The sequence below is a fragment of the Cervus elaphus genome, chromosome 30, assembly GCF_910594005.1.
Source record: "Cervus elaphus chromosome 30, mCerEla1.1, whole genome shotgun sequence".
Taxonomy (NCBI): domain Eukaryota; kingdom Metazoa; phylum Chordata; class Mammalia; order Artiodactyla; family Cervidae; genus Cervus; species Cervus elaphus.
Window position 1 is genome coordinate 23,909,759 of NC_057844.1, and position 26,957 is coordinate 23,936,715.

A 26,957-nucleotide genomic window follows, 5' to 3' on the forward strand; every position below is an offset into this window, starting at 1 on the left:
GGACATGACTGAGCGACTAAACAACCTTCTAAGATCTAGTGACATTTAAATTATTTTCACGTATGAGCAATTATTGACATTTTATTGTTAATTTATACCAGGGTAATGTCATATGTAGGTAGAAATTTTGAAGAGATATATATTTTGATTACATATTCCTTATTTTTCAGCCTTTGTTTCTTTGATTTAGCCTCAACACAAAACTTTTGGCATGTTTCATTAGGAGTATAAAGAGCCTTTAATTTAATTGTCAGTCTCTCCCTAAGCTTTAAACCTAGACCAGAAAAATGAAACATTTTTTAATTATTGTAAAATCATGAACTTTTGATAGAAAAAGGGATATGGGGACAGAAGTGCAAATTAAACTTACTTATAAAGGAAGTCTCTCCCAAATAACCTCTACGCTTAAGCACAACATCTAGAAATTTGGAGTCCTCATTGATCAAGTAATATTCCTTTTCAAAGGAGATCCATGCCCAGTTCAGACGAAAATGCTGCTTGGTTAATTTGTTTCCACCTGGAAAACAAAAGTGTAAAGCCTCAGATTAGCGCTCTCTTTAATGAATGACCTTAGACATTCCAAAGACAATTCAAATGGCGAAACATTAGGAATCCCTCTAGTTACTTGGCTTGATTCACAATCTAGTATACATCCAAGGAAAACCAGCTTACTGTCCACCAACTGTCATGAAGACACACAATAGCTGACATAAATCTTCACAAAATGCCTTAGTCTTTAGCAGGGGAAATGGATTACTAGGAAGGCGCCCAGGACTACCAAAAGCAATTCTGTTTCTTCACAAAATCAAATATTCAAGCTGAAGGATGACTCACTCCCCACAAGGTGCCGCTAGAGAGCAAGTTTTACCAGAAAGAAAGCTGCAAACCGTTTTTGTGGTGTTACACACACACACCGCTCACAAATAGCTTTTTCTGGTTCACTGAGCAATTGGGTGGAAGGCTTTAATTATAACCACTTAAGGAAAAACAAATATCCCTTCTCCGCCTCCCTTCCCCACTAGAGTCCACTCCATTCCTTAGAGCAAACAGACAGCTCCTTTCATTGATTTCATTCTACTCTGAAGATAAGGCTTTCTCCTCCCACCATCCCCCCAAAATGGAGCTGGCTTCCTATGCGGGGAAAATAAACCTTGTGTGTGATCTCTATAATGTGAAAGCTGCTCTGCTAGGTAAAAGAAAAGAGACGTGGTTATCAGCTGATCACTATGCATGTATCCTTCTATTTCCTTTGATCTACACCAATTATTTCAGAGTAAGGTGAGGTTTATAAACAAAGGCGTCAATAATTGCTTTTAAGTCTTTCTGTAAAAGGGTGGGAAAAGGCCCAAATACTAAACACAGCTAGAGGCGCAATTTTAATTCCAGTTTCTTTCCTTCTGAGTTCACACAGGGCTATGCTAGAGAGAAAGAAATGAGACAGGAAAACATCAAGGTTTTAATAGACTGAGGGCAAAAAAATCTGCACATGGAGAAACATAGCAAGTGAACAAACACGTGAAACAAATGTTCATCTTCGCCGGAAAATTTTATTTTTTAATTGCAGCATCTTTGAGCTTTGAATTGACAAGTGCTAAAGATGAAAGAGAACACCCAGTAGAGCTGAGATTACGTAAGGAAATTGTTTTTCTTGTTTATTGCTGTTTAAGTCGTAAATTAGCACAAGCCATTTAGACAGCTACATGGCAATGTATGTAAGAGACAAAAAAAATGTTCATACCATTTGATCTCGTAAGTCCTTCTGTGGGAGAAGCAAAAATATATTTGTAAGGGACTGTGCATTGCAATACCTTCTGTAATAGCCTCCAAATCGAAAATCTTAGAATTTATTATTTTTCTGGTATATAAAAATCAATGAAAGAGAATTCAGCCATTAAACAAAAAAATATGAAATTTTTGTTGAAATACTTAAAACACTTAAAATACAGAAACAATGTTGATGCTTGTCAATGCTGGGATGCAACATGAGACGTTACAAATAGGGAGCTGCTTGGTGTTTCGATGGGTGGGGTTGAAGATGTTTCAACTTGTAGTTTAAGTTTTAATCTTAAGTCTTAAATTTAATTTAATTTAAATTTAAATCTTTAATTTAAATTTAAATTTAATCTTAAATTTAAATCTTAAATTTAATTTAATAAGATAAATAGACTGGAGAACAGGAGTTCCTTCCACATTCTGCTCTTAACTTATTGTGCCTGCCATGTCCTAGACACTGGGAACTGTCCTGGAGGGGGTCGCGGCACAGGCTGGGTGCTCCCCAACCTGGAGTCCACAGCCCACTTCACTTCTATCTGCTGTTTGGTTTTGAGCAAGTTTCTTTCCTAGACCTCTATTTCCTCATCTGGAGAGTCAAATGAGGGTAATGTTAATTGATGCCTGGGTCAAGTGAGATAAGCCTTCTATGCATGCATTACAGTGTGATACAAATGTAGCCTCCTTCGACAAAAGTTCGCTCGCTCCTCGCGATGCACCACGCCTGCTCAAATCCACCCAGCTCACCCACTGCCTGACTCTTGATCTGCCTTAAATCCTCAGTCCTCCTTTGCCCCATCTCCCTACAGCTGCTGCACACATCAAGCCATGAGGCCGTCTTGGCAGGTTTCTGGTTTTACCTGCCCTGTCTTATTCCACTTGCCTCTAACCTGCTTACTCTGAGGTTGAGCCGAGTCCTGCTGCTCCGTGGATTTGTCACCCTGACTCTTGTCAGTTCTTCTCTCCTGCCTGCAGTGATGGTGTTCCCATCATTCTTCTGCTTGAACTTTCTACTCGAGTCTCCCTTTTCCATCTCCTCCATGAAGCCTCCTGTCATCATTCTAGCCCTCTCATCTCAGTAATTCTGCAGCTGTTCATCTGTCGATAGTTTTGGGCAGTTTTGCAATTTAGTGGATAGCCTCTCCTACTGTTTAATTGTACACACTTCCTAATTGTGCTCATTTCCATCAGAGACTGAGAGTGGCCGTTCATTCTTCTACTATCACCAAGACCTGGTCTTACTGTCTTTAAAAATACTTTTTTACAGTATTGCCTTTATGTTCTATTACTGAGAACATTTCTTCTAGAAAGTCATAGATACCCAACAAGAATAGAATAACATATTTAATTACATAAGTTAATACCTAACAGCTTTCTGATTTCTCATTATTACTTGAAACAACTTTATGCTGCACTTCCCTCTCATTCAGATTGTGGCTCCATCAAGTCCTAGACTTTCTTCCCAAGTTCTGGTCCAGTTATACCAAGCCAGTCAGCCCATCTGAATACCTACAGCTTCATGTCCCATCACTTCTCCGTGGGGAGGAACATCCACTCATACCCAACTTCTTATTGTTTTCTGAACTTGATGAGTGATTTTTGCATGTGGGAAGTCTTCTGCTCAGAATACCTGTAGCTTCCTCAGTTCAGTTCAGTCGCTCAGTCGTGTCCGACTCTTTGCGACCCCATGAATCACAGCACACCAGGCCTCCCTGTCCATCACCAACTCCCGGAGTTTACTCAAACTCATGCCCATCAAGTCAGTGATGCCATCCAGCCATCTCATCCTCTGTCATCCCCTTCTCCTCCTGCCCCCAATCCCTCCCAGCATCAGGGTCTTTTCCAATGAGTCAACTCTTCGCATGAGGTGGCCAAAGTATTGGAGTTTCAGCTTCAGCATCAGTCCTTCCAATGAACGCCCAGGATTGATCTCCTTTAGGAGGGACTGGTTGGATCTCCTCGCAGTCCAAGGGACTCTCAAGAGTCTTCTCCAACACCACAGTTCAAAAGCATCAATTTTTCGACACCCTACTCCTCCTTAATTTGTTTAAGGCCAAATCACCAGCTCAGGAAGCCTGGCTTAGCATGCTGTGTGCACTTCTTCTGTATCTTCAATCAGGGTAACTGTAGTTCTTTATCTTCATGATTATTCTACCCAAATCCCCCCATCCCCCCCACCCCAGAACAGTCCCTGGTCAAATTCATCCTGCTAGTGCCCAAAGCCAGTGTAATGGCAGCGACACTGTGAGGTCTACCGACTTCTTCCTTGACTATCAATAAAAGGCCTATGGAGTAAATACGATATTCAGTTATAAAATGGGTACTTTGCAACTCCTGTTTTATTCCTTATTTCTTAAAAGTTCTCAGCTTACAAGAAGAGAAAAATAAAACACATACTACAGTTTGACTTGACTGTGATTAATCACGCCTGACCTATTCAGTAACTCTTGTGTTTAATGTGGTCAACAAATGAATTTTATTATAGTTCTGTACACTTTCTTCCTGACTGTTTCTTTCCCCTATGTTTAAGAATGAGATCATTAAACATACCATTTCTCTTTAATCATTTTTAGCTAATTTTAAGATCTGATTCTAACTCTTTCCTGAAATATTCAGGAAAATATTACCCTTTTTCTAAATATTGTATGTTTTAAGAATCTCAAGTCAATGAGGCCTTTTCTTGACATTCAATATGAAACGGCAAATACCAATAAAAAACCCAGCATTTTCTAGCACCTTTATTCTGGGTAATTTTTCCTTACAGTGCTTTCCACAACCTCATATCCCATTTATGCTTTTGTTTTAGTTTGTTCACTCTGTCTCCTCCCATTGTAACCCATGACCCAGGAGAGCAGGGAGTTCATTCTGCTTACAGTTAGAAAAGTGCTGATTTAATGAATTAGACACTTTAACATCTTGGTTGAAAGAAGTTCAGAAATGCCTCATTTATCGGGCAATATAAATATCCTATATAAGTGTAACATACCCTTTTTAGCACTTTATCTTTTTAAAACAACAACAAAAAAAATGTAATTAAAACAATCTTTTTTTGACTGTGCCATGCTGTTTGAGGGATCTTAGTTCCCCAACCAGGAACTGAAACTGGGGCCCTGGCAATGAAAGTACCAAGTCCTAACCACAGGACCACCAGGGGATTTCCTAAATAAAATTACTTTTAATAGCACTCTTCCTAAAGTGTGTATTCTTCTATGAACACCATGTAAAGATTTTAAATGATTGCCTATGAATGTGAACTACTGGGATTTGGATTTGTCTCGATCAGACCTCCAGAGGTTATTGATGACAAAAGCCCTGTTTAACCCTTCTGTTGCATTATAAAGTAGCAGAGATGGTCTTAGGGATGACCAATTTCACCTCTACTTACAGATTTATAAAGCTTATTTTCCGGTTGGTGTTTATGTCCTGGAAGGATCAGAGTGCCAGGTTACTGGTTAATCAGGGGTTTCAAGTGACAGACAGCTGAATAAGTTCGCCAAGGACTTCATATGTCCACCACTTTCAGCTTTTATTTGAAATAAAATTCAAAAGAAACACTGAGAAACTTTGCTTCACAAGATTGAGACTCAATCCAGGTAATTGTTTTAAATGCTCAGCATTCACTCTACATTGAGGATTTTTAAGTAGATATCTTACTAGAGGCTAGAATGTTAGTGTATAAAGCTTCACTTTGAATAGAATTAAATACTACATAACTCTTCTGATTTCTACATATGGGAATCATATTGCATCTCAGATCTGCAAAATTTTAGGCATTACTTATTGTGCAGGAGTGCTATAAGGATCTGAAGACCTAAGCTGAACTTTATTGTAACTCTGATTATTAAAATTGACCTTGCACATAAGTTCATTTTGATGCAGCTCCTAGTTTTAGTTCAAAGGAATGAAATTCTGAAACATTAAAAGATTTAAGGTAAAAAAAAATAAAATCGGTCTTGCACATGGAACTCTGTACTTCATCTAAAGAATGTAAAAGGACTTCCCTGGAGGTCCAGTGGTTAAGACCTTGCCTTCCAATGCAGGGGGTGCAGGTTCGATCCCTGGTTGGGGAGTGAAGATCCCACATGCCTCGTGGCCAAAAAAAAAAACAAAAAACAAAAAACGCAAAACATAGAACAGGAACAATACTGTAACAAATTCAATAAAGTCTCAAAAACTAGTCCACAGAAGAAGAATGTAAAGACATGTTATTTACTACACGTTACAGGTTACCTACCATGTAAATTCCCCTAAAACCTCAAAGTATAGGGATAATCAGTGTTGACCCTTTTAATAATAATAGCCACAGCTTACTGAATGTGAAATTTTAGATGAATTTAAACAACCTAAAAAACTGACAAAATTTCACTTCCACGTCATTCTTTGCTTTTCTAAGAGATTCTGTCATCTATGATGCTCAAGGAGCTATTCTCATTGGAAATAAATTAAAGTTGTAACCGGTGTCATAAATCCATACAACAGGTGTCTGACAGCTGATAACTACACTCCCAAATGCTTTGTCCCCAAACCCTGACACCACAGCCATTAAGGCTGTGATGAAAAGACCTCTTTTGAACTTTTCCAGCTGGTCTTTAGTCATCTTCAGCTTCTTTCTCAATGGGAACACAACAGATTTTTTTTAGAATAACAAAGTCTCAACCTTCAATTAGCCCTCCCTAGGAACTTAGGGCTGCCTAATTTCTGCAAAGACAAAGGACACTGCTTTCAATACAAAACTGGTGTCACAACTTTGACTTGTGCTTAAGTAAACGGTCATTTCTGGGTGCCTGTTGAAGCTTTGACAACTTTTTTTTTTTTTTTTTCCATGAAGAAAAGTTAGCTTCCAATAGAACATAATTCCACTGGTAATATTTTTCCAACCTGCTAAGATTTTCTTATTGAACCTGGGTCTCCTGCATTGCAGGCAGATTCTTTACCATCTTAACCACCAGGGAAGCCCTAGGGTTTTCTAGCTTGCTCAGTTCTCAGTTCAGTGGCTCAGTCATGTCTGACTCTAGCTTGCTACAGTTCCATTTGTTCAGAATAAAGTTCACCCTGGGAGTGAATTGGAAATCAAATATATGGCTATTTTAAAAAGCTGGATATCAACCTTTAAATCAGCAGTAGAGATAGATATTAATATAGAAAAGATTAAGATGACAATATTACCTAATGTATAGGGAAAATTTGATTTTTAAGCTGTCTTGTTCTCTTAGAAAGTAAGGGCAGTAGCCATGCAACTACCATCAGCATCAATGTTATTAATTATTGTGATAATCAAAAATGAAAATTAAAATAAGGAATTTATTTCATTGCCCTTTTGGTGTTACGATGAACTTTTAAACTTTGCTAGAGATTGTCATGGTGAATGAAGTAAGTCAGACAGAAAAAGACAAATATCATGTGATATCACTTATACGTGGAATCTTATAAAATGGTATAAATGAACCTATTTATAAAACAAAAAGTGAGTCACAGATGTGGAAAACAAATTTATGGTTACCAGGAAGGAAGTGGGGTGAGGGATAGACTGGGATTGACATATACACACTATTATATATAAAAGAGATAACTAATAAGAACCTATCATATAGCACAGGGAACTCTACTTAATACTTATAATGACCATGATGCTGGGAAAGATTGAAGGCAGGAGGAGAAGGGGGCAACAGAGGATGAGATGGTTGGGTGGCATCACCGACTCAATGGACATGAGTTTGAGCAAACTGTGGGAGATAAAGAAAGACACTGAAAAAGAAAGAGAGTTCCAGAAAAACATCTACTTTTGCTTTATTGACTACGCCAAAGCCTTTGACTGTGTGGATCACAATAAACTGTGGAAAATTCTTTAAAAGATGGGAATATCAGACCACCTGACCTGCCTCTTGAGAAATCTGTATGCAGGTCAAGAATCACAGTTAGAACTGGACATGGAACAACAGACTGGTTCCAAATTGGGAAAGGAGTACGTCAAGGCTGTATATTGTCACCCTGCTTATTTAACTTATATGCAGAGTACATCATGCAAAATGCTGGGCTAGATGAAGCACAAGCTGGACTCAAGATTGCCAGGAGAAATATCAATAACCTCAGATATGCAGATGACACCACCCTTATGGTAGAAAGCGAAGAAGAACTAAAGAGCCTCTTGATGAATATGAAAGAGGAGAGTGAAAAAGTTGACTTAAAACTCAACATTCAGAAAACTAAGATCATGGCATCCAGTCCCATCACTTCATGGCAAATAGATGGGGAAACAGTGAGAAACTTTTTTTTTGGGCTCCCAAATCACTGCAGAAGGTGACTGCAGCCATGAAATTAAAAGGTGCTTGCCCCTTGGAAGAAAAGGTATGACCAACCTAGACAGCATATTAAAAAGCAGAGACATTACTTTACCAACAAAGGTCCATCTAGTTATAGCTATGGTTTTTTCCAGTAGTCATGTATGGATGTGAGAGTTGGACTGGAAAGAAAGCTGAGTGCCAAAGAATTGATGCTTTTGAACTGTGATGTTGGCAAAGGCTCTTGAGAGTCTCTTGGACTGCAAGGAGATCCAACCAGTCTATCCTAAAGGAAATCAGTCCTGAATATTCATTGGAAAGACTGATGCTGAAGCTAAAACTCCAATACTTTGGCCACCTGATGTGAAGAACTGACTCCTTGGAAAAGACCCTGATGCTGGGAAAGATTGAAGGCAGGAGGACAAGGGGATGACAGAGGATGAGATGGTTGGCTGGCATCACTGATGCGATGGACATGAGTTTGAGTAGGTTCTGGAAGTTGGTGTCAGACAGGAAAGCCTGGTGTGCTGCAGTCCATGGGGTTGCAAACAGTTGGGCATGACTTAGTGACTGAACAACAACATGGGAATAGAATCTAAAAGCAAGTGGATATAAGTATGAGTGACTCATTTTGCTGTACAAACAGAAAGTAACACAACATTGTAAATCAACTATAATCCAATAAGAAAAATTAATTAGTAAAAAAAAAAAAAAAAAACAGAACAAAAAGTTTACTTGACCTTAGAATCTTCCATAACAGAACCTCTGAGAGCTCCTGGAATTCTGTTTTCTGGCCCTTATAGTCAGGTGGATTTTACTGTTTATGGAAAACCACCAGGTACAAAGCTGGAGCCAACTGGCTCTTAACATCCACCCTCCGCCCCCAGGAGTTGACACTCAAGTATGGAAGATGGCATGAGTATGTAGATAATGTGTATAAGCTAGAGGCTGACAAGTGCTAGGAGAGAGCCACTGATAAAGAACCGGGGGAGCTCACAAGAGTGAGAGATTATGCTAACCTGAGGGGATCAAAGACAAATTCATGGCAGAGATAGCGTTTAAATGCAGTCTTAAGCACAAGTATTTGGATACTCAGCGAGATGGTGGGGAGGGGAGGCAAAGTGTTCCTGGAAGATTAAGTATAAGAACGGAGATAAGAAATTCAGTAAAAGGGGAACTTCAAAGAATTTGATAGGAGCTCAGGACATTTACTCAATATTTATTTCCCTCTCCTTTTTCTGTTGAAGTAACTGAATATTAAAGACAAAGAGGGAGTAAGTAAGTAAGTGTTGGTCACTTAGTCATGTCCAACTCTTTGTGACCCCATGGACTGTAGCCCGCCAGGCTCTTCTGTCCATGGAATTCTCCAGGCAAGAATACTGGAGTGGGTTGCCATGCCGTCCTCCAGGGGATCTTCCAGACCCAGGGATCGAACCTGCATTCAGAGGCAGACTCCTTATTGCTGAGCCGTGGGGGAAGCCCTCCCACTATCAAACACATTCTGAAAAATAGGCTGCATAGCACAAGGGGTCAGATCCACAGAGACATGTAGAGAATATATGTAGAAACATACAGAAAAACAAGGACCATGACCAAGACCCAGAGCGGGAGAGAAATACGCACAGCACATATTGACTTCTATGGATACATATGCTTGTGCAGAGGTCTTCTAGGCCATTCTTAGGAAAGGCACTTACACGCACACCCTTCCTAAGAGAAAACACACGTGCACTGTGATACCTGGGTAACTGTCACCTAAACCACGTGGGACTGAGCTCAAGCATGCATTAGGTCAGTCATGTCCAACTCTTTTGCGACCCCGTGGACTGCAGCCTGCCGCGTGCCTCTGTCCATGGGATTTTCCAGGCAAGAATACTGGAGTGGATTGTTATTTCCTTCTCCAGGGGATCTTCCTGACTTGGGGACCAAACCTTCATCTCTTGCATCTTCTGCAATGGCAGGCAGATTCTTTACCACTAAGACATGGGCTTCCCAGGTGACACAATGGTAAAGAATCCACACACCTGCAACGCAGGAGACACAGGAGATGTGGGTTCAATTCCTGCATTGGGAAGATCCCCTGGAGAAGGGAATGGCAACCCACTCCAGTACTCTTGGCTGGGAAAACACATGGGCAGAGGAGCCTGGCGGGCTACAGTCCACGGGGTCGCAAAGAGTCAGACACAGCTGAACGACTAAGCAACAATAGCAACAAGAAACAGTAGGTGATAGACCTAGGATTCAAATCCAGCCTGCTAGTATTGCTTTTACACTTCTTCGGAATAATCAGATTACTTCCTTTAGGTCACCATTCTATGTACAGATGACTCCAGCTGAATTTTAATTTGCTTTAGCCTAATTTCTAAATGAGTGCCCATGGACCGAAGCAAAACTGAAGGTCTGAGTGTGCTTCCCTGGACCATCAGGAAGTCCTCTTGTGTTATGCAGAGTGAGGCTGACAAATAATAAGAATTAAGTGGGGAAACAAGGGTATGAAGGTCAGTTTTCAAATATCTGAGATTGAATCACAGAAAAGTTAAGGATACGACCCTCTGGTTTTATGAATGAATTGGGGGCCATAGCCAAAAGCAAGGGATGCTGGGAGGAGATCCCTTCTTCCAGGTTGACCGATGTGCTCCATCAGGGCCACAGCTGGGTCAGAGCCAGCAAGCCCCAACCTGCAGGAGTCCTCCACAGTTCTCCAAGCATGGGCCCTACCCCCAACTCCATCTCTAGAGAAAAAAGGAATGTGCTTATTTTCAGCCCCTGTAACAAAATGAAAAAAGTAAGGGGAGAACTATGAGCTTATATCTCCTAACCTAGGGCTTAAAAATACTTCCTTAATCAAACCTAATTGTGCAATACTTTGCTTTCTTAGTTAGGAGTTTAAACCTGGTGGAATGAATGTCTTCCCTCTTGGTATGTATGCCTAGGATATGGAATTCAGAGGTAGCTCTAGAGAGGACAAAGGACAGGGCAAATTACAATTTCAAGGTGAACTCTTATTTACAACAGGCAGGTTCCAAGCTGATCACATGCAATCAAAATTAAAAACTAGCGCCATCATTTTCATGCGGTAATATGAGTAACGAGTGAGACTATTTTCTGAAAATGAAAGTGGGATTCTGTATTCAGATCAAGAACATCAACTAATTCAAGGAATAATTATGTTGTTGAACAAGGCATGTATAAACTCCAAGCACTTTAGAGCAAGAATGAACTCTTGATTGCATTTTTTCTCATGGCCCTGTTTTCCCAAGATCCGGAAAGGCTGTGATTTGAATAAGATTACAAAGCAGCTATTTGCAGAAGAGGAATAAATCCCGGAGGTTTTCACTCCTAGTCTACTGGTCTTTCCATTTAAGAGACTGCGATCTCAAATACTGTGGTTAAGCACAAAATCATAAAAATCATGTGTTTAAAATGATCAAATATATATACATATTTAAATGTGGGGAGACTTCCTCATTTCTTTTAAAAGCAACCCAGGAATAATTAATTTTCTATCATTTCCTCCCCCCCTCCCCATTTACAAATAGGAGTAAAATTGAAAAACCACCATACTTTCATAGAAACAATAACTACTTCAGCAAAATTGTGTTAGTTAAATCTGTCAAGAAGATTCACGCCCTCTCCTGCTTTTGGGGAAAAGAAAAAAATATACAAAACCAAACACCTGGTGAAGCAAGATTTCACGCAGGCACTGCCTGAGGCAACGTAGAAATTTATTAGATCTCTGGCAACACATTCTTAAAATAAACTTAATAGCCTTCAGGTTTCTGTTCAAACTGGAGCCTAATTCCTTTTGTGGCGCCAGACACCTCCCCCCAGCCCCAAGGAGACTCTGCAGGGAAATGAAAGCCACTGTTCTTTCTCCTTTACCTCTCGGAGTAACCGGTTTAGCACCATTTAGTTAATTCCCTGTGAAGTGAGGTGGCTCCCTAATTCCTATTTGTATAAGAGGACCATGCACATTACTATAAGACACAGCCATGACAATTAACAAGGATTATAGATTGAGTTCTATTTTGGATTGTCTTTTGAAAATGTGTTATATCTACCTTGAGATAAAAATATAAAAGGGGGAGAGGAAACGCCAGAAGTGCTTTAATCTGGTCGTTAAAAAAGAAATCTTCTTTAACCTAACTTGTTTATATTATCACCACAATTTAAATTTGATGGCTGGGATGGAGGGATTAGTCTGGTATGGCAACACAAAAGCCATTCTATCAATAAAACATGATTTTTAACTTAGTGTCCTAGGATGTTAGCGCTACATGAGAATTCCCTGAAAATTCAAGCTTTAGGTTAACCTATTATCATTGTTTTTAAATCTGAGTCATTAACACAGTTTTAGATATATTTGTTGTCAGAAGTAAAATCAAGATTTGGAAATTTTAGATTTTTAGATTGAAAATTAAAAAGAAGTGTATGGAATTGTATCACAACTGGTTACCTAGTTATGGCTCCTGTGATGAACTAAAAAAGCCTTGTCATTGATGTCTATCCAGGATGAAAGGAGAAAGGGAAGAAAGGAAGGAGGGATAGGGTGGGGGGAAGCCGGAAGCGAGTGGAGTAGAATACCATCAACGTCATATGTTTGTTTTCACATTCTTTTCATTTATTTCAGATTAGTTTTTCAAAGCTGGCTCTTGTGTTCAACTTGTGTATTATTTAATTAATCAAACTTTTTGGTGGTTGCTCCGATCCCTTTAAAATTATGCCAGAGCTACCCTGGGTGATTTTACTGTCATATATAGCTGCCAAAAGACAACAGACACAGTAAGTATAAAGACAGGTTGGTATAGTTTAAAGCACCAGACCTTGGAAGGAAATAAGACAACATACAGTGAATGTGTTTGTTTAATCAGAGCCCTGTACAAACACACGTGTTATACAGTATAAGGATGGTTCATGTATAGTCCCTTCTGTTAAGACTTAGACTCTAGCAAGGAGGGCAAACCAAAAACCATATGTAAATTATAATGCAAAAACGTAAGGTAAAACGTTGAACAAACGGTACCTGGGCTCAGAGAAGGGATGGGAGGACAGTCAACTGGGACCACAAAAATCTTGGCAGAAGAGACACCGTGGAGGGGCAGAAGGATGGTGTCCCTCTGAGAGGAAGAAATCCCAGAAAACAGGTGCAGAAGGAGAGCCTGTTATGTGCATCAGTAAAATAGTCCAGCTTTGTAGGGTCTGCAGAAGTGTGGTCGGGAAGGAGGAGATAAGCTGTGGAGGGTAGGGGGGGAGAAGGAAATTTGGGGTAGAGAAGGGCAGAATCTGAATTCTGCTTTCACAAATATTAATCTGATAAAATTATTCAAGGACTTGTTAGAATTGGGATTGGGAACCAAAGGTATCATTAGCAATGTTATTAACAATGTTATTTATTTATTTGTTTACTTATTTATCTTTGGCCACCCTGGCTTGCAAGGATCTTAGTTCCCCCACCTGGAATTGAACCCCCACCCTCACAATGAGCCAGCAGAGCTCTAACCACTGGACTGCCAGGGAATTCCCCATATTAGGTTTCTGCCAGTGGAAGATATGATACAACTGAGCATATGAATATTGCCATAAGGAAAATAAAAGTTTTGCTTACAATAAAACAGGAGTCCTTAAAATATTAAAATTTACCCAAGAATAAATAACATGGCTAACCAAAACACCCACTATAAACAATCAATGTTTATATACTTGAACTGGTAGATTTAATATAGATTTTTGCCAAAGTGCCCCAGGTAAAAGTTTCTTTCTGACTCCTCTCTCTCTACTTAAAATGACAATCAGTATGACAAAATTCTCTTTCAGGCCAAGATAAGCTGCATATTCTTCACTTGGTTAATATGCAATGTTGTGGCATGATTTGAATATTCTGAGGATGTGAGACAACGCTGACTGCAGAGAATTCATGGGTTGCAGAAAACTCTTTGAAGACAGACTTAGAAAGCCAATGGACCTCCCTTGTGGCTCATCTGGTAAACAATCTGCCTGCAATGTGGGAGATCTGGGTTAGATCCCTGGGCTGGGAAGATCCCCTGGAGAAGGGAAAGGCTACCTACTCCAGTATTCTGGCTTGGAGAATTCCATGGACTATATGGTTCATGGGGTCGCAAAGAGTTGGATGCAACTGAGCGACTTTCACTTTCACTAGAAAGCCAATATATTGACTTTGCAACTCAGAACCTAGTCCAAACAGATAGTTCTCAGTGAGGGAGAGAGGGTTAATGATTTTGCCCTCGTGGAGACATTTGTCAACACTGGGAGACAGTTTTGGTTGTCACAGTGGGGGAGAGAATGAGGGGAGGTTACTGGTATCTAGTGGGTAGAAGCCAGGAAGGTAGGGACCCTACAGTCAAAATTAGACTGTGAATTCAGGATTAGAATTACCTGGCCTCAAATGTCAATCATCTAAAACTTACTATATTTTGATATATTAACATATATAACCTCTCATAAATATACGATCTGACTTTTCTCTGTAAATTCATGCTTTCTTATGAATTGATGGTACATGTGGTCGAATGATAAATGTGCCTTCTCTTTGCACATGAATATGCAGACATTCTCAAAACCATTCTTGATGTGGAAAGTTTCCAGTACAAAGAGTGTATTCTCTTGTTTCAGGAAGTAGTTGAGCCAGTAGTTTTCCTATTTGGTCAAAATTTATGGCAGATCAGGGAAGTTAGGAGTGACTGTCTCAAGAAATGCATAAACTATGTCAAAGTGACAGTGTATGCATGACGGATTTTAGTATGAAATCAAGTATGTGGGCAGTGATTTCCCATCAGGAGCTTCTGAGCAGATGAGGCTTCACCAGAAACAGCTGAGAGTTGAGAGTATGAAATCGAAGGGCTTTCAAAGGTCATTTTAGGAGGGTGAAGCTGGGCACAGGTCACGTTGTTTTCCATTTTTGTTGTTTTTTGTAGTTGAAAAGAGAAATCCTACCTATTCAAACGCACCTGTGTGCTGGCACACACACATACCCTTTCTTTGGCTTATACAAAGAATGAAAATACTGTCCAAAACGTCTTCCAAAAGTACAGAATACACAGCCCTTTGACAGGTCTTCTGCTAAAGGAGTTAGAGAAGCATTTCCCAGGATACGTTTTTTCCAAATTGTATGTTTCCTATCTGTTCATAAGCATTTTGTTTTGAAAAAAATCATCCTGAGTCAACTAGGAGAGAAATGTCCTGGGATTAAACTGTCTAAACAGAACTCTTCACTGAGGCAATTCTTAGGGGTTTAATATGTGAACGTCACTGAGCATGCACAAGAAGCATGCCAGAGGGTGATGAATTTCCCAATCTCATTTCACCAGGGAACCCATTCCTGAAGCTATCCTGTGAGATTCTGGTCTACAGACTGTACTTTGGGATAAGTTGACTTCAGGTATGCTAAGTCACTTCAGTCGTGTCCGGATATTTATGATTCTATGGACTGTAGCTTGCCAGGCTCCTCTGTCTATGTATTCTTGTCTCCAGGCAAGAATACTGGAGTGGTTGCCATAAAGCATTTAAAATCCAGATATAAGCAGATAGTCCTGTGGAATGTCAGTCACATCCAGGTCACATCATTTTCAGTTGTTCACATTTGACACCAAACATTGGAATTGAAATTCACAATCTTGAGCAAAAACCAATAAAGTTAAGGGATTTCCTACCATCAACATACAAATTCTGGCTCAAGGTGCTTCCATTTCCTAATCCAAGTGGAAAAATAAATATGTTAGCTTGCAGAATGCCAAGAAAAATAAACTAAGTTCAAGTAAATACAACTGATTACTGGTAAACTTGTTCCCTAGAGACCACATTTACTGTTCAAGACACATGCCTTGCCATTTTTATGGCTTAACACTATAGTGCCTCAGCTCTGTTTTTTAATTAGTCAAATGTGGGATCAGATGTCAGAAGAGACAAAGATTAGAATTTTTATCAGTTCCAAAAAAACACATCGAAAATCACCAACAATGTAAAACGAGCCATGTCAGCCTCCCATTTGCAGTTGGATCTCACTCACTGTGGATATTTGAACCCGATGATCTGCCTAACTCTGATAAGGGATTTAAAGGCTTACTAAGAAGAATGCTTCTGAAGCTATTAAAACAACAGGCACGGGAAGAACAGACTTAGCTGGGTTTTGGAAAGAGGATAAGGCTGCAACAAAGACTTTTAGGTTGATAAACAGATTAAAAAAAAAATGTGAAAGCACATTGTTTCCTAGTCTGTATTTCTTCCTCACCTTGATCAGTAATTATTTCTCATGAGAATACCAATCAATATGACAGCTTTGTACTCATCAATTTCAGGAGGAAGCAGAAAAACATCATTGGATCATCAATTCACATCTCAACTGACTGTTGTAATGACACTAGCCAGCTCTCCTGGAAAATATCATTTATTCACTGAAAGACCAAGTGCAAATAGTTAATTAACTCCACTATTGGGGTATATATGTATAGAAGAGTATATATTGCAAAGTGTATATATATTTAGATACACATTCAAGAAACTGAAACTGAAAAATCTTTACAAGAGAAAATTCACACAAACAGAAAACCAGACCATGTGTATCTTTTAAAGAATAATAATAGGAAAACTATTAGGAATATAGAAGACTCTCAGGATGCTTTTTTGGTCTGTCCTATGACAAGGCTGGAGACTTAAGAGATGTGGGTCTGAACCCTGGGTCGGGAAGATCCCCTGGAGGAGGGCATGGCAACCCACTCCAGTAGTCTCGCCTGGAGAATCCCATGGACAGTGGAGCCTGGCGGGCTACAGTCCATGGAATCACAAAGAGCCGGACACAACTGAAGCAACTTAGCACGCATGCACAAGCTGCATGCGGGATCATAGCTCCCTGACCAGGACAGGATCCATGCCCCCTGCACTGAGAACGCAGAGTGTGTTTGTATTTTTAATTGGAGGATAATTTCTTTACAATGTTATGCTGGTTTCTGCTGTATAATAACATGAATCAGTCATATGTACACGTATATCTTCTTCTTCTTGACCCTCCTGCCCGTCCCCCATCCCACCCCTCTAGGTCATCACAGAGCACCAGAATGAGCTCCTTGTGTTACACAGCAGCTTCCCACTAGCTATCTATTTTAAACATGGAAATGTATATACTTCAATGCCACTCTCTCAGTTCATCCCACCTTCTCCTTCCCCCAGCTGTGTCCACAAGTCCATCCTCTACATCTGGGGAGTTCAGAGTCTTAACCACCGGATCGCCAAAGAAGTCCCCGGATGCTTTCTTAAGAGATGAAAATCTTATAAATATCTTTTAGTCTCTTACCGATCATAAAATGAGTAAAATGGTAAGCAATACTCCTATTTCTTCTCTTTTTGGCTCTTGTTTCTCTTTTCTCAATACGGGAGGGTCAGGAGAGGTGAAGGATGGGACCCAAACAAGGGAATATCTGATAGAAATTATAGGCTGGGCTAAACGAATTTAAACAAGGGGGAACCAGACTGAATTGCCCCAGTTTGTGATCAAGTTCTGAGTTAAGATGTCTGCATTGGTTTGGAAGGCTGCACCTGGCCAGTGTTTGGTACCCTGCTCTGGTTTTCATCAAGGACCCTGGCAATATCGCCAGGTAGGCAAAATCTGCCTCCATGTGTCTCTGCTTCACCTTTGTTCTCTGGAGGAATCAATCACCTTCAGTCATTTAAAGCTCTTATTCCTTCATGCTAGCCCTCCAACTCTACAATTTCCCTTCTTTTTTCCTAACCTCCATTTTAGAGACCTTCATCTGAAAACAGTCAGCTGTTAAACAACTTCTCTTAAGTAAGTCAGCCTAAAATACACACACCTTTATTTTTTCAGGATTTTTTTTATAAGTGGGGAGCTTCTTAACATCAATTAGATATTTTAAAGCATGTATTTCAATAATTGTTTCCTATTGTAGACCATTATTCTTACTTAATCTCCCAGTGAGAAAATTCATAAAATTACATGATTGTTGCACTTTATCTTTCTTATACCAACCCCTGGCCAGCCAGCATCCCTTACCCCTATCATTTCTAGGGAGAGATTTTTGGTTAGAAAAGTGATCTGCATGTTGCGAATATGAATGTGGACATTTTTATGTGTCTTGGCAAAGTCAGGATCAGGACCTTATCATTCCTCATGCTCAACACATTTAGACAGTATTACAGATTTTTCAGTAGGATCAGTCTAAAGACTTATGGAAGCTTCTAAGTACATACATTTCTCTACTTATGAATTCTGTTTGCAGCCTTACCAAAAAGTCAAATAGGCTTGGAGATGCTGTCATGAAGAAAAACAAAGTACATGGTTACCAAGCCTATGTTTAGAGCTTCTTGTTAGCACAGAAGTGGTATAAAGATCAAGAAGATCCCCTGGAGAATGGCATGGCAACCCACTCCAGTATTCTTGCCTGGAGAATTCCATGGACAGAGGAGCCTGGCGGGCTACAGTCCATAGGGTCACAAAGAGTCAGACATGATTGAGCAATGAACACACACACACACACAAAGGCCAAGTTAGGACAGATGAGTAGAGATGATTGCAATTGTAAGAGCTCTATAAAAAGTACACTCGTTCATCTAATAGTTATTTCAACTCGATTCAGCAAGGCAAGATTTCCTGATTTGTACAGGGATCATGAAAGTGAGAAACGGGATCAGATTCTTCGTATAGAGGAATGCTGAGGTCTAGAAAGCATACGTTACCAGAATGTGAACTAGGCTCAGAGGGTAGCTGTGGGGAGCCAGGAAAGCAACATGAAGAAATGAGGTAGGCAAACACATGCAGGCAGAAAATTCCTGTGTTTGCCCTAGATCTCTTCTAAGAATATGGATAATCCCCCCAGTGACCTAGTCAGCTTCCTGGTTTTGATGTGCTCCCATAATAGAGAAAGAAAAAAAAAAGTGGTAACGGGGTTATCATGACAACCTAGACTTCTTAGGTCAATAGAGGAGAGGAAGGGAGCAAAACATGAGAAATATTTTTAAAGTTTACATTTTATTTCTTCATAAACATTTTTAAGAGACAAAATATGTGAAAACCACACAGGAAAGACAGAAGTAAGCCTGGTATCTTCAGGGAGGTGATTAAGTACCACCTCTCAACTTTTATAAGCAATCATACCCCAGAATGAAACACACAGAATGCTATTATGAAATGTCAGGGACTATATCCATAACAAGTATGGGATGGAAGGTCAAATAACTGTATTTAAATGAGGTATGTTTCAGGATAGTTTCTAAAATTAATTTATTTATATGGCCACGCCAGGTCTTAGTTGTATCAGGTGGAATACCTAGTTCCCTGACCAGGGATTGAATCCAGCCCCCTGCATTGGGAGCACAGAGTCTTAGCCAGTGGACTACCAGGGAAGTCCCACAGAATAGGTTTGTAGCCCAGATTGGAATTTTTTTTCATAAAGATGTATCACAAAATATGAAAAGCATGCTCAACAAAACTTTCATTTTATTACTGTATTATTAAAAACATACTTCAACAAAATTTAAAATAATTGAATCAGATTAAAGCCTGCTTAATGTATGAATATTTAGTCCCAATCATGGGATTTTATGTACTACTTATGTGCTCCTCAATTTCTATTTTCTATATTTTTTACAATAGTTCTCTTTTCCATGCAGGCATCACCTTCATATTTGAGGATTATTGAGTCATTTATACTAGCTAATATTTTAATGGCCATGAAGTCGTTTGCCTAAGCAAAAAATAAGATATAATCCAAATGTATACAGTTTGACTTCTAGTGAAAAACAGATGATTCAGTGAACTCCACAGCGTCATGTTCGTTTATATAAAGCTAAATAAATAATGACTGAGATTATTTGTTATCACATGGCCTCTATGAGTAAAAGTCCTGTTGAAATCTGCTTAATTACCTGGATAAGGAAGGTGGCATCCTTTTTAACTGAAGAGCTGGCTTCTTTTCTATAGAATTATTTGGGATTATCTTAAGTTCAGAAACAAGTTGGAGTCATTCAAAGAAAAACTAAGGTTTGCCACTGATCTGTAAACTAGAGCTGTAACAACAAAATATTTTAGATGCTTTTCTTCTGACTTCACAGATGTTGGTAGTTTATGGTCTTAGCTGACACCCTTTAAATCCAAAAACATCTTCATGTTTACTCTGTTCACTTTGTCTTTTTTCTACCTCTCCCATTTCTATGAGAATTAGGAGAATTTGTCTTTATATGTTTTTATAAGTATTTCTCTGCTCTTAGGTAGCCTTTTCATTTAATTGTTTCTGTCTATCTACCTACCTGCCTATCTTTCTACATTGCTAGCCATTTTGTTAAGCCATTTACTGTACAAGTAATTACAAGTGGCTACCACGAACCAGGCACTGTGCTAGGTGCCAGGACCATGGATGTAAAAAGCCACCTCATGACGTAATAGGGGAAAACTCTCTATGAATAGAGAGATATCTTTATTGTTCTGCTTGCTAAGGACTGAGATAATCAGAGAGTAAAGGGTGCTACGGTGGTTGGCTTAGAGGCTCCGGAACACAGTTATGAACAGCTGTTATTACACTACTCTGTAATAAAGCAATGCCTCTTGGCTTATTGAGGAGCACAAGGCTTTCTGTACTTACACTAAATAGACTCCATTGTGCCCTCGGAGTTTCTGGCTTGTTTTAAAATAGATTTTCTCTTTCTTCTATTATTGCAAATTGTTTGCTGTCACTTATGTTATAGAAGCTCTCCTCTTTTAAGTAGATGCTCTGTACCCATCCTAATGTGCTCAGTTGCTCAGTCCTGTCTGACTCTTTGTGACCCCGTGAACTGTAGCCCACCAGCCTCCTCTGTACATGCGATTTTCCAGGCAAGAATACTGGAGTGAGTTGCCATTTCCTTCTGCAACCCATCCTGATATCATCTTTGAAATCTGCTGGGGGCCTGGAATAAATGACTAACTGAACTCCATAGACTGAGTGAAGCAAAGAGGAGCAACCTTGGTGCACAATGTTTTTTTGGGAAATAGCATAAAGGTAAAGAACATGCTACTCAGAAAAATCTATAGAAAACTCACCCAAGTATGCAAAAAATTAAGTTAGCTGAGGCCTCCCTGGATTGTATAAGTGTAGATTTGGACAAAAGGAGATCCTCCCTCTCCCCAGCATAAGGGAATGTCTGGGAGGAAGGCGGATAAGATGGGGTATCAGTTTTGTTCCTCAGAACTTGTTTTGCTTTACTTGTTCCTTTTTTTTTTTTTAATCAATGCTCCATACAGATAAGTTTGCCAACTATGCTGTGTATCACACATGTGAAATGTTACAATATTTGCAGTCCTAGTTCAATGCCTAAGTTAGTCTGCTGCTGCTGCTGCTAAGTCGCTTCAGTCGTATCTGACTCTGTGCGACCCCATAGACGGCAGCCCACCAGGCTCCTCCGTCCCTGGGATCCTCCTGGCAAGAACACTGGAGTTGGTTGCCATATCCTTCTCCAATGCATGAAAGTGAAAAGTGAAAGTGAAGTTGCTCAGTTGTGTCCAACTCTTCAAGACCCCATGGACTGTAGCCTACCAGGCTCCTCCGTCCATGGGATTTTCCAGGCAAAAGTACTGGGGTGGGTTGCCATTGCCTTCTCCATAAGTTAGTCTAGCAAATCTAATTCAAACCTTGTGATTGAGCCATTTCTACAAGTAATATGGTTGCCATTGCCCTGACGGTCATTTAACAGTTGCAGTAATTCACAGGTGTTGGCTCTTGCCAACATAGAAGATGTGTGCGTGTCTGCATGCTAAGTACTTCAGTTGTGTCTGACTCTTTGCAACTCTATGGACTATAGCCCATCAGGCTCCTCTGTCCATGGGATTCTCCAGGCAAGAATACTGGAGTGGGTTTCCATGTCCTCCTCCGGGGGATTTTCCCAACCCAGGGATCGAACCCACGTCTCTTATGTCTTCTGCATTGGCGGGCTGGTTCTTTACCACTAGCACCACCTGGGAAGCCCAATTTGTGTCTAAAGACACTAAAAATTGAGCTCAGAAATTGATGGCACCAGGTAGATCCTCACAGTTAGCCTCTGTTTTATCCCCTCTGCCAAATTCACATTACGATACCTTTTCTAGTCCATAAAATTTCTCTGTATGAGGAATCTGATCTCACGTCTCACTTTCATGATCCCTGTCCTGTATAAATTAGGGAATCCTGTCTCATGGAACACAGAAGAAATAAACACTCATTATTAGATGTGCATGTGTATATTTTTTGTAGAACTCTCATAATATATCCTTCTCTACCCATCTGTCCTAAACAGGTCTTTAAAACACTTCTACAGAGTAGTAACTTTAAACGTGAGCTCCATCTCTGGTAGAGATCCTTAAAACCCGAACAGTTGAGAACACTGCATGGAAGAAATGTTGACAGATAGGAAAATGATTACCTAGATGTTATTGTAAATAAAGTGCTAGTTTGCCTTATTTTAGGTTCATAATTCAAAGCTATATTTTTAGCAGTTTATTTCTAGTGTATGTCCAGCCTCTGAACAACATGCATTTTTTTTTAACTTTCAGTATTTATTAGGTGAACAAGAGAAAGAAAAAAAAAAAAAAGAGGATCCTCAGTGCCTCCTCTATCCTGACAAACATATCAAGACTTCAGCCCTAGATTTACACATTTTGGCTTTGGAAACATTTGCACTGGTATTTTGATGAAGTGATTCCCATTTTCACATCCTCAGAAAAATGTGTGCCAGGAGCAGGGGCTGCATAACTATTCATGTGGATAATTACCCTCCATGACGGATGAAGACAGCTGCATCAACTCAAGTAAGGGAATGAAAACAATGCTTCCTAAAGGTCAAGAGTCAGGGAGCCCATTAACTGAAGTGCTATTAAGGTAATAACTACCTCAGATTTGTGCTGTTTCCTAGGAAAAACTAAAAGCACAGAACCTTAACATCTTGATGTACTTCTGACAATGATTGGCTTGCCATAACAGAGCTCCATGTTTGTAAATGTTTGCCACAGACTGCATTTCACATCCTCAAGAACAGACTTCAGTGGCTATGTATATTGATTATTCAGAAAGATGTGTTGAATTCCAAACTGGTGGCAATTCAGTGAGTAATTTCAGGGCATTAAAGTCCTCATTAGGCTATCCACCCCAGTGTTCTTGGGCATCCCCTGTGGCTCAGCTGGTAAAGAATCTGCCTGCAATGTGGGAGACCTGGGTTTGATCCCTGGGTTGGGAAGATCCCCTGGAGAAGGGAAAGGCTACCCACTCCAGTATTCTGGCCTGGAGAATTCATGGACTGTATAGTCCCTGGGGTCACAAAGAGTCGGACACGACTGAGCGACTTTCACTTTCACTTCTGGGGAAACTCTGCTTGTTTGCCACTTATTTGTCCGTAATGTTTCTTCCGTGTTTTCAGTTCAGCTGCTCATGTCTGACTCCTTGTGCCCCATGCACTGCAGCACCCCAGGCTGCCCTGTCCTTCACTACCTCCCAGAGCTTGCTCAAACTCATGTCCATCGAGTCAGTGATGCCATCCGACCATCTCATCCTCTGTCGTCCCTTTCTCCTCTTGCCTTGGATCTTCCCCAGCATCAGGGTCTTTTCCAATGAGTCAGTTCTTCACATCAGGTAGCCGAAGTATTGGAGTTTCAGTTTCAGCATCAGTCCTTCCAATGAATATTCAGGACCGATTTCCTTTAGGATGGACTGGTTGGATCGCCTTGCAGTCCAAGGGACTCTCAAGAGCCTTTGCCAACATCACAGTTCAAAACCTTCAATTCTTTGGTGCTCAGCCTTTTTTATGGTCCAGCTCTCACATCCATACATGACTACTGGAAAAACCATAGCTTTGACTAGACGAACCTTAACATGCTGTCTAGGTTGATCGTAGCTTTTCTTCCAAGGAGCAAATAAGTGTCTTTTACTTTCATGGCTGCACTCACCATCTGCTGTGATTCCATGTTTTAAAGTGTGTTAAAAGAGCACAACGTACTTCTGTCACTTGCTCATCTTTCTATTTCATAACGTCTAGCACTGTTTCGCCCTCTTGTGCCTCCTGGTGCTATATCGGGCACAATGTATTGTCTTGCTTGTAGCCAGATGACTCTCTTTTAGACATATAGTCTGAATCCCAGCTTTTCCAAATATTCCACGGGACTTGAGGTCTCTTATTTAGTCCCTCTGTGCCTCAGTTTCCTCCCTTGCAACCTTGAGCTAAACACCTTGCAGGATAGAGATTTGAAGTCATTAAGTATAAAGCAAAAGCATATATTCTTTATATTATCATGTAAGTTTATTTTTCCTGTGTGTGGATGACCTGCATGTACATAAGAGCCTTGCACTGCTGAAAGGTAAAGCTTAATTTCACCTGCTAATTTCACTATTAAGGCAGGAAAGAGCCAAGAGTTGCAAGTCCAGTCTCATTTCTATCTTTTAACACTAACCATTAGTAATGGGGCAAGCTTCCAAAGGCATGCCTTGCGTAAAAGTTTCCTAAAACCTTAACAAACAAGAACTCATTTTTAAAAATTGACCGCATGCAACTGTGCTTCTATTTGCAATTAAAATTTTAATTATCATCATCACTTACTGATACCTACAGGGCCAATAACACTACTAAATTTTTCACCATGACAGATGCTATAACGAAACCAGAGAACTGAATACAGAATAATCCGTTTGTTTCCTTAAGAAGAATAATGCTTGCAAATGGGATACTGCAATTGTCTTTGCTTCTTTTGTAAAGAATGAAGCACACAGAGCAACATGATCATTAGACTCACCCACTGGCTCCAATTAATCAAATCAACAATTCACTATTCTCCTTTGAGAAGTCTTAGTTTCTAATGGTGCATGTCTTGGTAAAGGGCTGTTTCAATTTGTGCATGTGTAAGATCTCAGATTCTCGTTTTCTATTTTGCTATGATGCTTTACTGTTTCTAACTCAAAATACTACATTTCTATAGCATGAAACTATAGTATGTAATGAAAATGTTATTTTTAAATCATTTTTTTCTCTATGGCTTGTTAAATATTTGAGCAAACAGCCTACTACTTGTGTTTCAATGAATGACTTATTTACTTACAAAAAACATTAATTGAGGACATATTAAAATAGATTATTATAACTCATCACTGAAAGTTTTCTTAGAGTTTATAAAAACACAGTTACAAGTTTTGGTAAAAGTATGGATGTGGTTTGGCTTTGAACTGCCAAAAAGAATCAGTTAAATTATAGGTGGAAGGAATAGCTGAAACTGTGATCCATCTTGTTATTTTTAACAGGCTTAAATGTAGCCACTCTAAACTGAAGGACAAAATTATGCTGCTATTAGCAGGCAATAATACCTTTCTCTGAATGCTTTCAGACTCTGTGTATATCAATTTGAGGTTTTGATACCAATCACACGGCTAATTTTTAAAAAGCAACTTTAAATTACATTACGATATATTCCAGTTATGTTATCATGATCAATAAAACAAGTTCCAGCTAAGCACTGCATAACCAAGTAAGACCCCAAATCTGTGTCCTCAGAGGCATGGGCTAGAATCTCTTTGGGAAATGGTGGCACTAAAGTGATCGTGGTAGGTATTTTTGTTTTGCTTTTTATTTTTTGGCCACACCACAGGCCATGTGAGATCTTAGTTCCCCAACCAGGGATTGGATCTGAGTTCCCTGCAGTGGAAGAGCGGAGTCTTAACCACGGGACCACCAGGGAAGTCCTCATGTGAGGTGTTGGTGCAGAGGTTCTGTTTGAAAGGAGGGAACACAGGAAAGCCAGTGAAAGGGGAGATGAGAGGAGACTTCATGGAGCTGTTGGGTGTTTGGCTGAGTTTTAGAGAGAAGGATGATCAGGGTGGGGCTTCCCTGGTGGCTCAGAGGGTAAAGAATCCACCTGTGATGCAGGAGACCTAGGTTCAATCCTTGGGTCAGGAAGATTCCCTGGAGAAAGAAATGGCAGCCCACTCCAGTATTCTTGCCTGGGAAATCCCATGGAGAGAGGAGCCTGGAGGGCTACTGTCCACGGGGTCACAAAGAGTCGGACATGACTGAGTGACCAACACAATACACTTAGAAGGATGTGTTTAGAAAAAACACACTGAAACCAGCTTCTGGTTTCTAGGAAGGAAACAGTATAAGGAAAGGAAGGCAAATATAGGAGGAACCATTCAATATTATGAAGGGCCAGGCTGAACAGATCAGGCGTTGGCAGCCTCAGAGGGCTAAACCTAACAGTTATCCAATTTGTCTCCTTCCCATAAAAGTCAAGGAGGACTCAACCTAATGAATACTGATTTCTTCATTAATACCTGATCTCTATTGCAGCAGGTGTTCTGGCCCCTGGAAACCTGTGTTCACCAAGATCACCAATCAAATCTCAGTAGTCAATTCCATCAGGCAGCCTTTAAGCTTGCACTTTGCAATAGGTATTTGAAAGAAAAGTGAACACTGTGTATTCCTCCCTTCAGATTGGTCTTGGATACTGTTCTTAATTTAAAGAAACCTAAAAAGTAAAAGCAGGAGCATTCCACACACCTCACAGTAAAATAACAACTGTACAGGGGAGCTTCTGGGATTTCTAATCATTCAAAAGTGAAATCTAATTCATTATTTTATATATTCAACAAACCGTAAAAAAAAATGTGCCATGTGCAAGGGGCTGTTTTAGGGGTAGATAGTACCAAGATGAAGGAGACATAGCACCCAAAGGGAGATGGACAAGAGCACCAGCTGCCGAAATGCCCACACCGGGTATAAACACACACAGGACTTTCATGGGTGGGGAGCACAAAGAAGTGACATAATCCTTGTCACCAACAGTTTACAAAAGGAGACCCTGCAGAAATTGACTCTCTAAAGACAAAGAGGACTTGGTTTAAACAAAGATGGGAGTAACGACATTTGAGACAGAGAGACTGTCAAATGCAAAGGGAACTA

General features: G+C 40.0%; 1 protein-coding gene across 1 annotated transcript in view; it reads right to left on the reverse strand.

The window, feature by feature from the left end:
* FREM2 (FRAS1 related extracellular matrix 2) overlaps window positions 1-26,957 on the reverse strand; it is a 157,741-nt gene that overhangs the window by 84,879 nt on the left and 45,905 nt on the right. Inside the window, exon 3 of the mRNA XM_043892295.1 lies at window positions 371-517. Within this exon, the coding sequence (XP_043748230.1) occupies window positions 371-517 (147 nt within the window). The remainder of the gene's footprint in view (window positions 1-370; window positions 518-26,957) is intronic.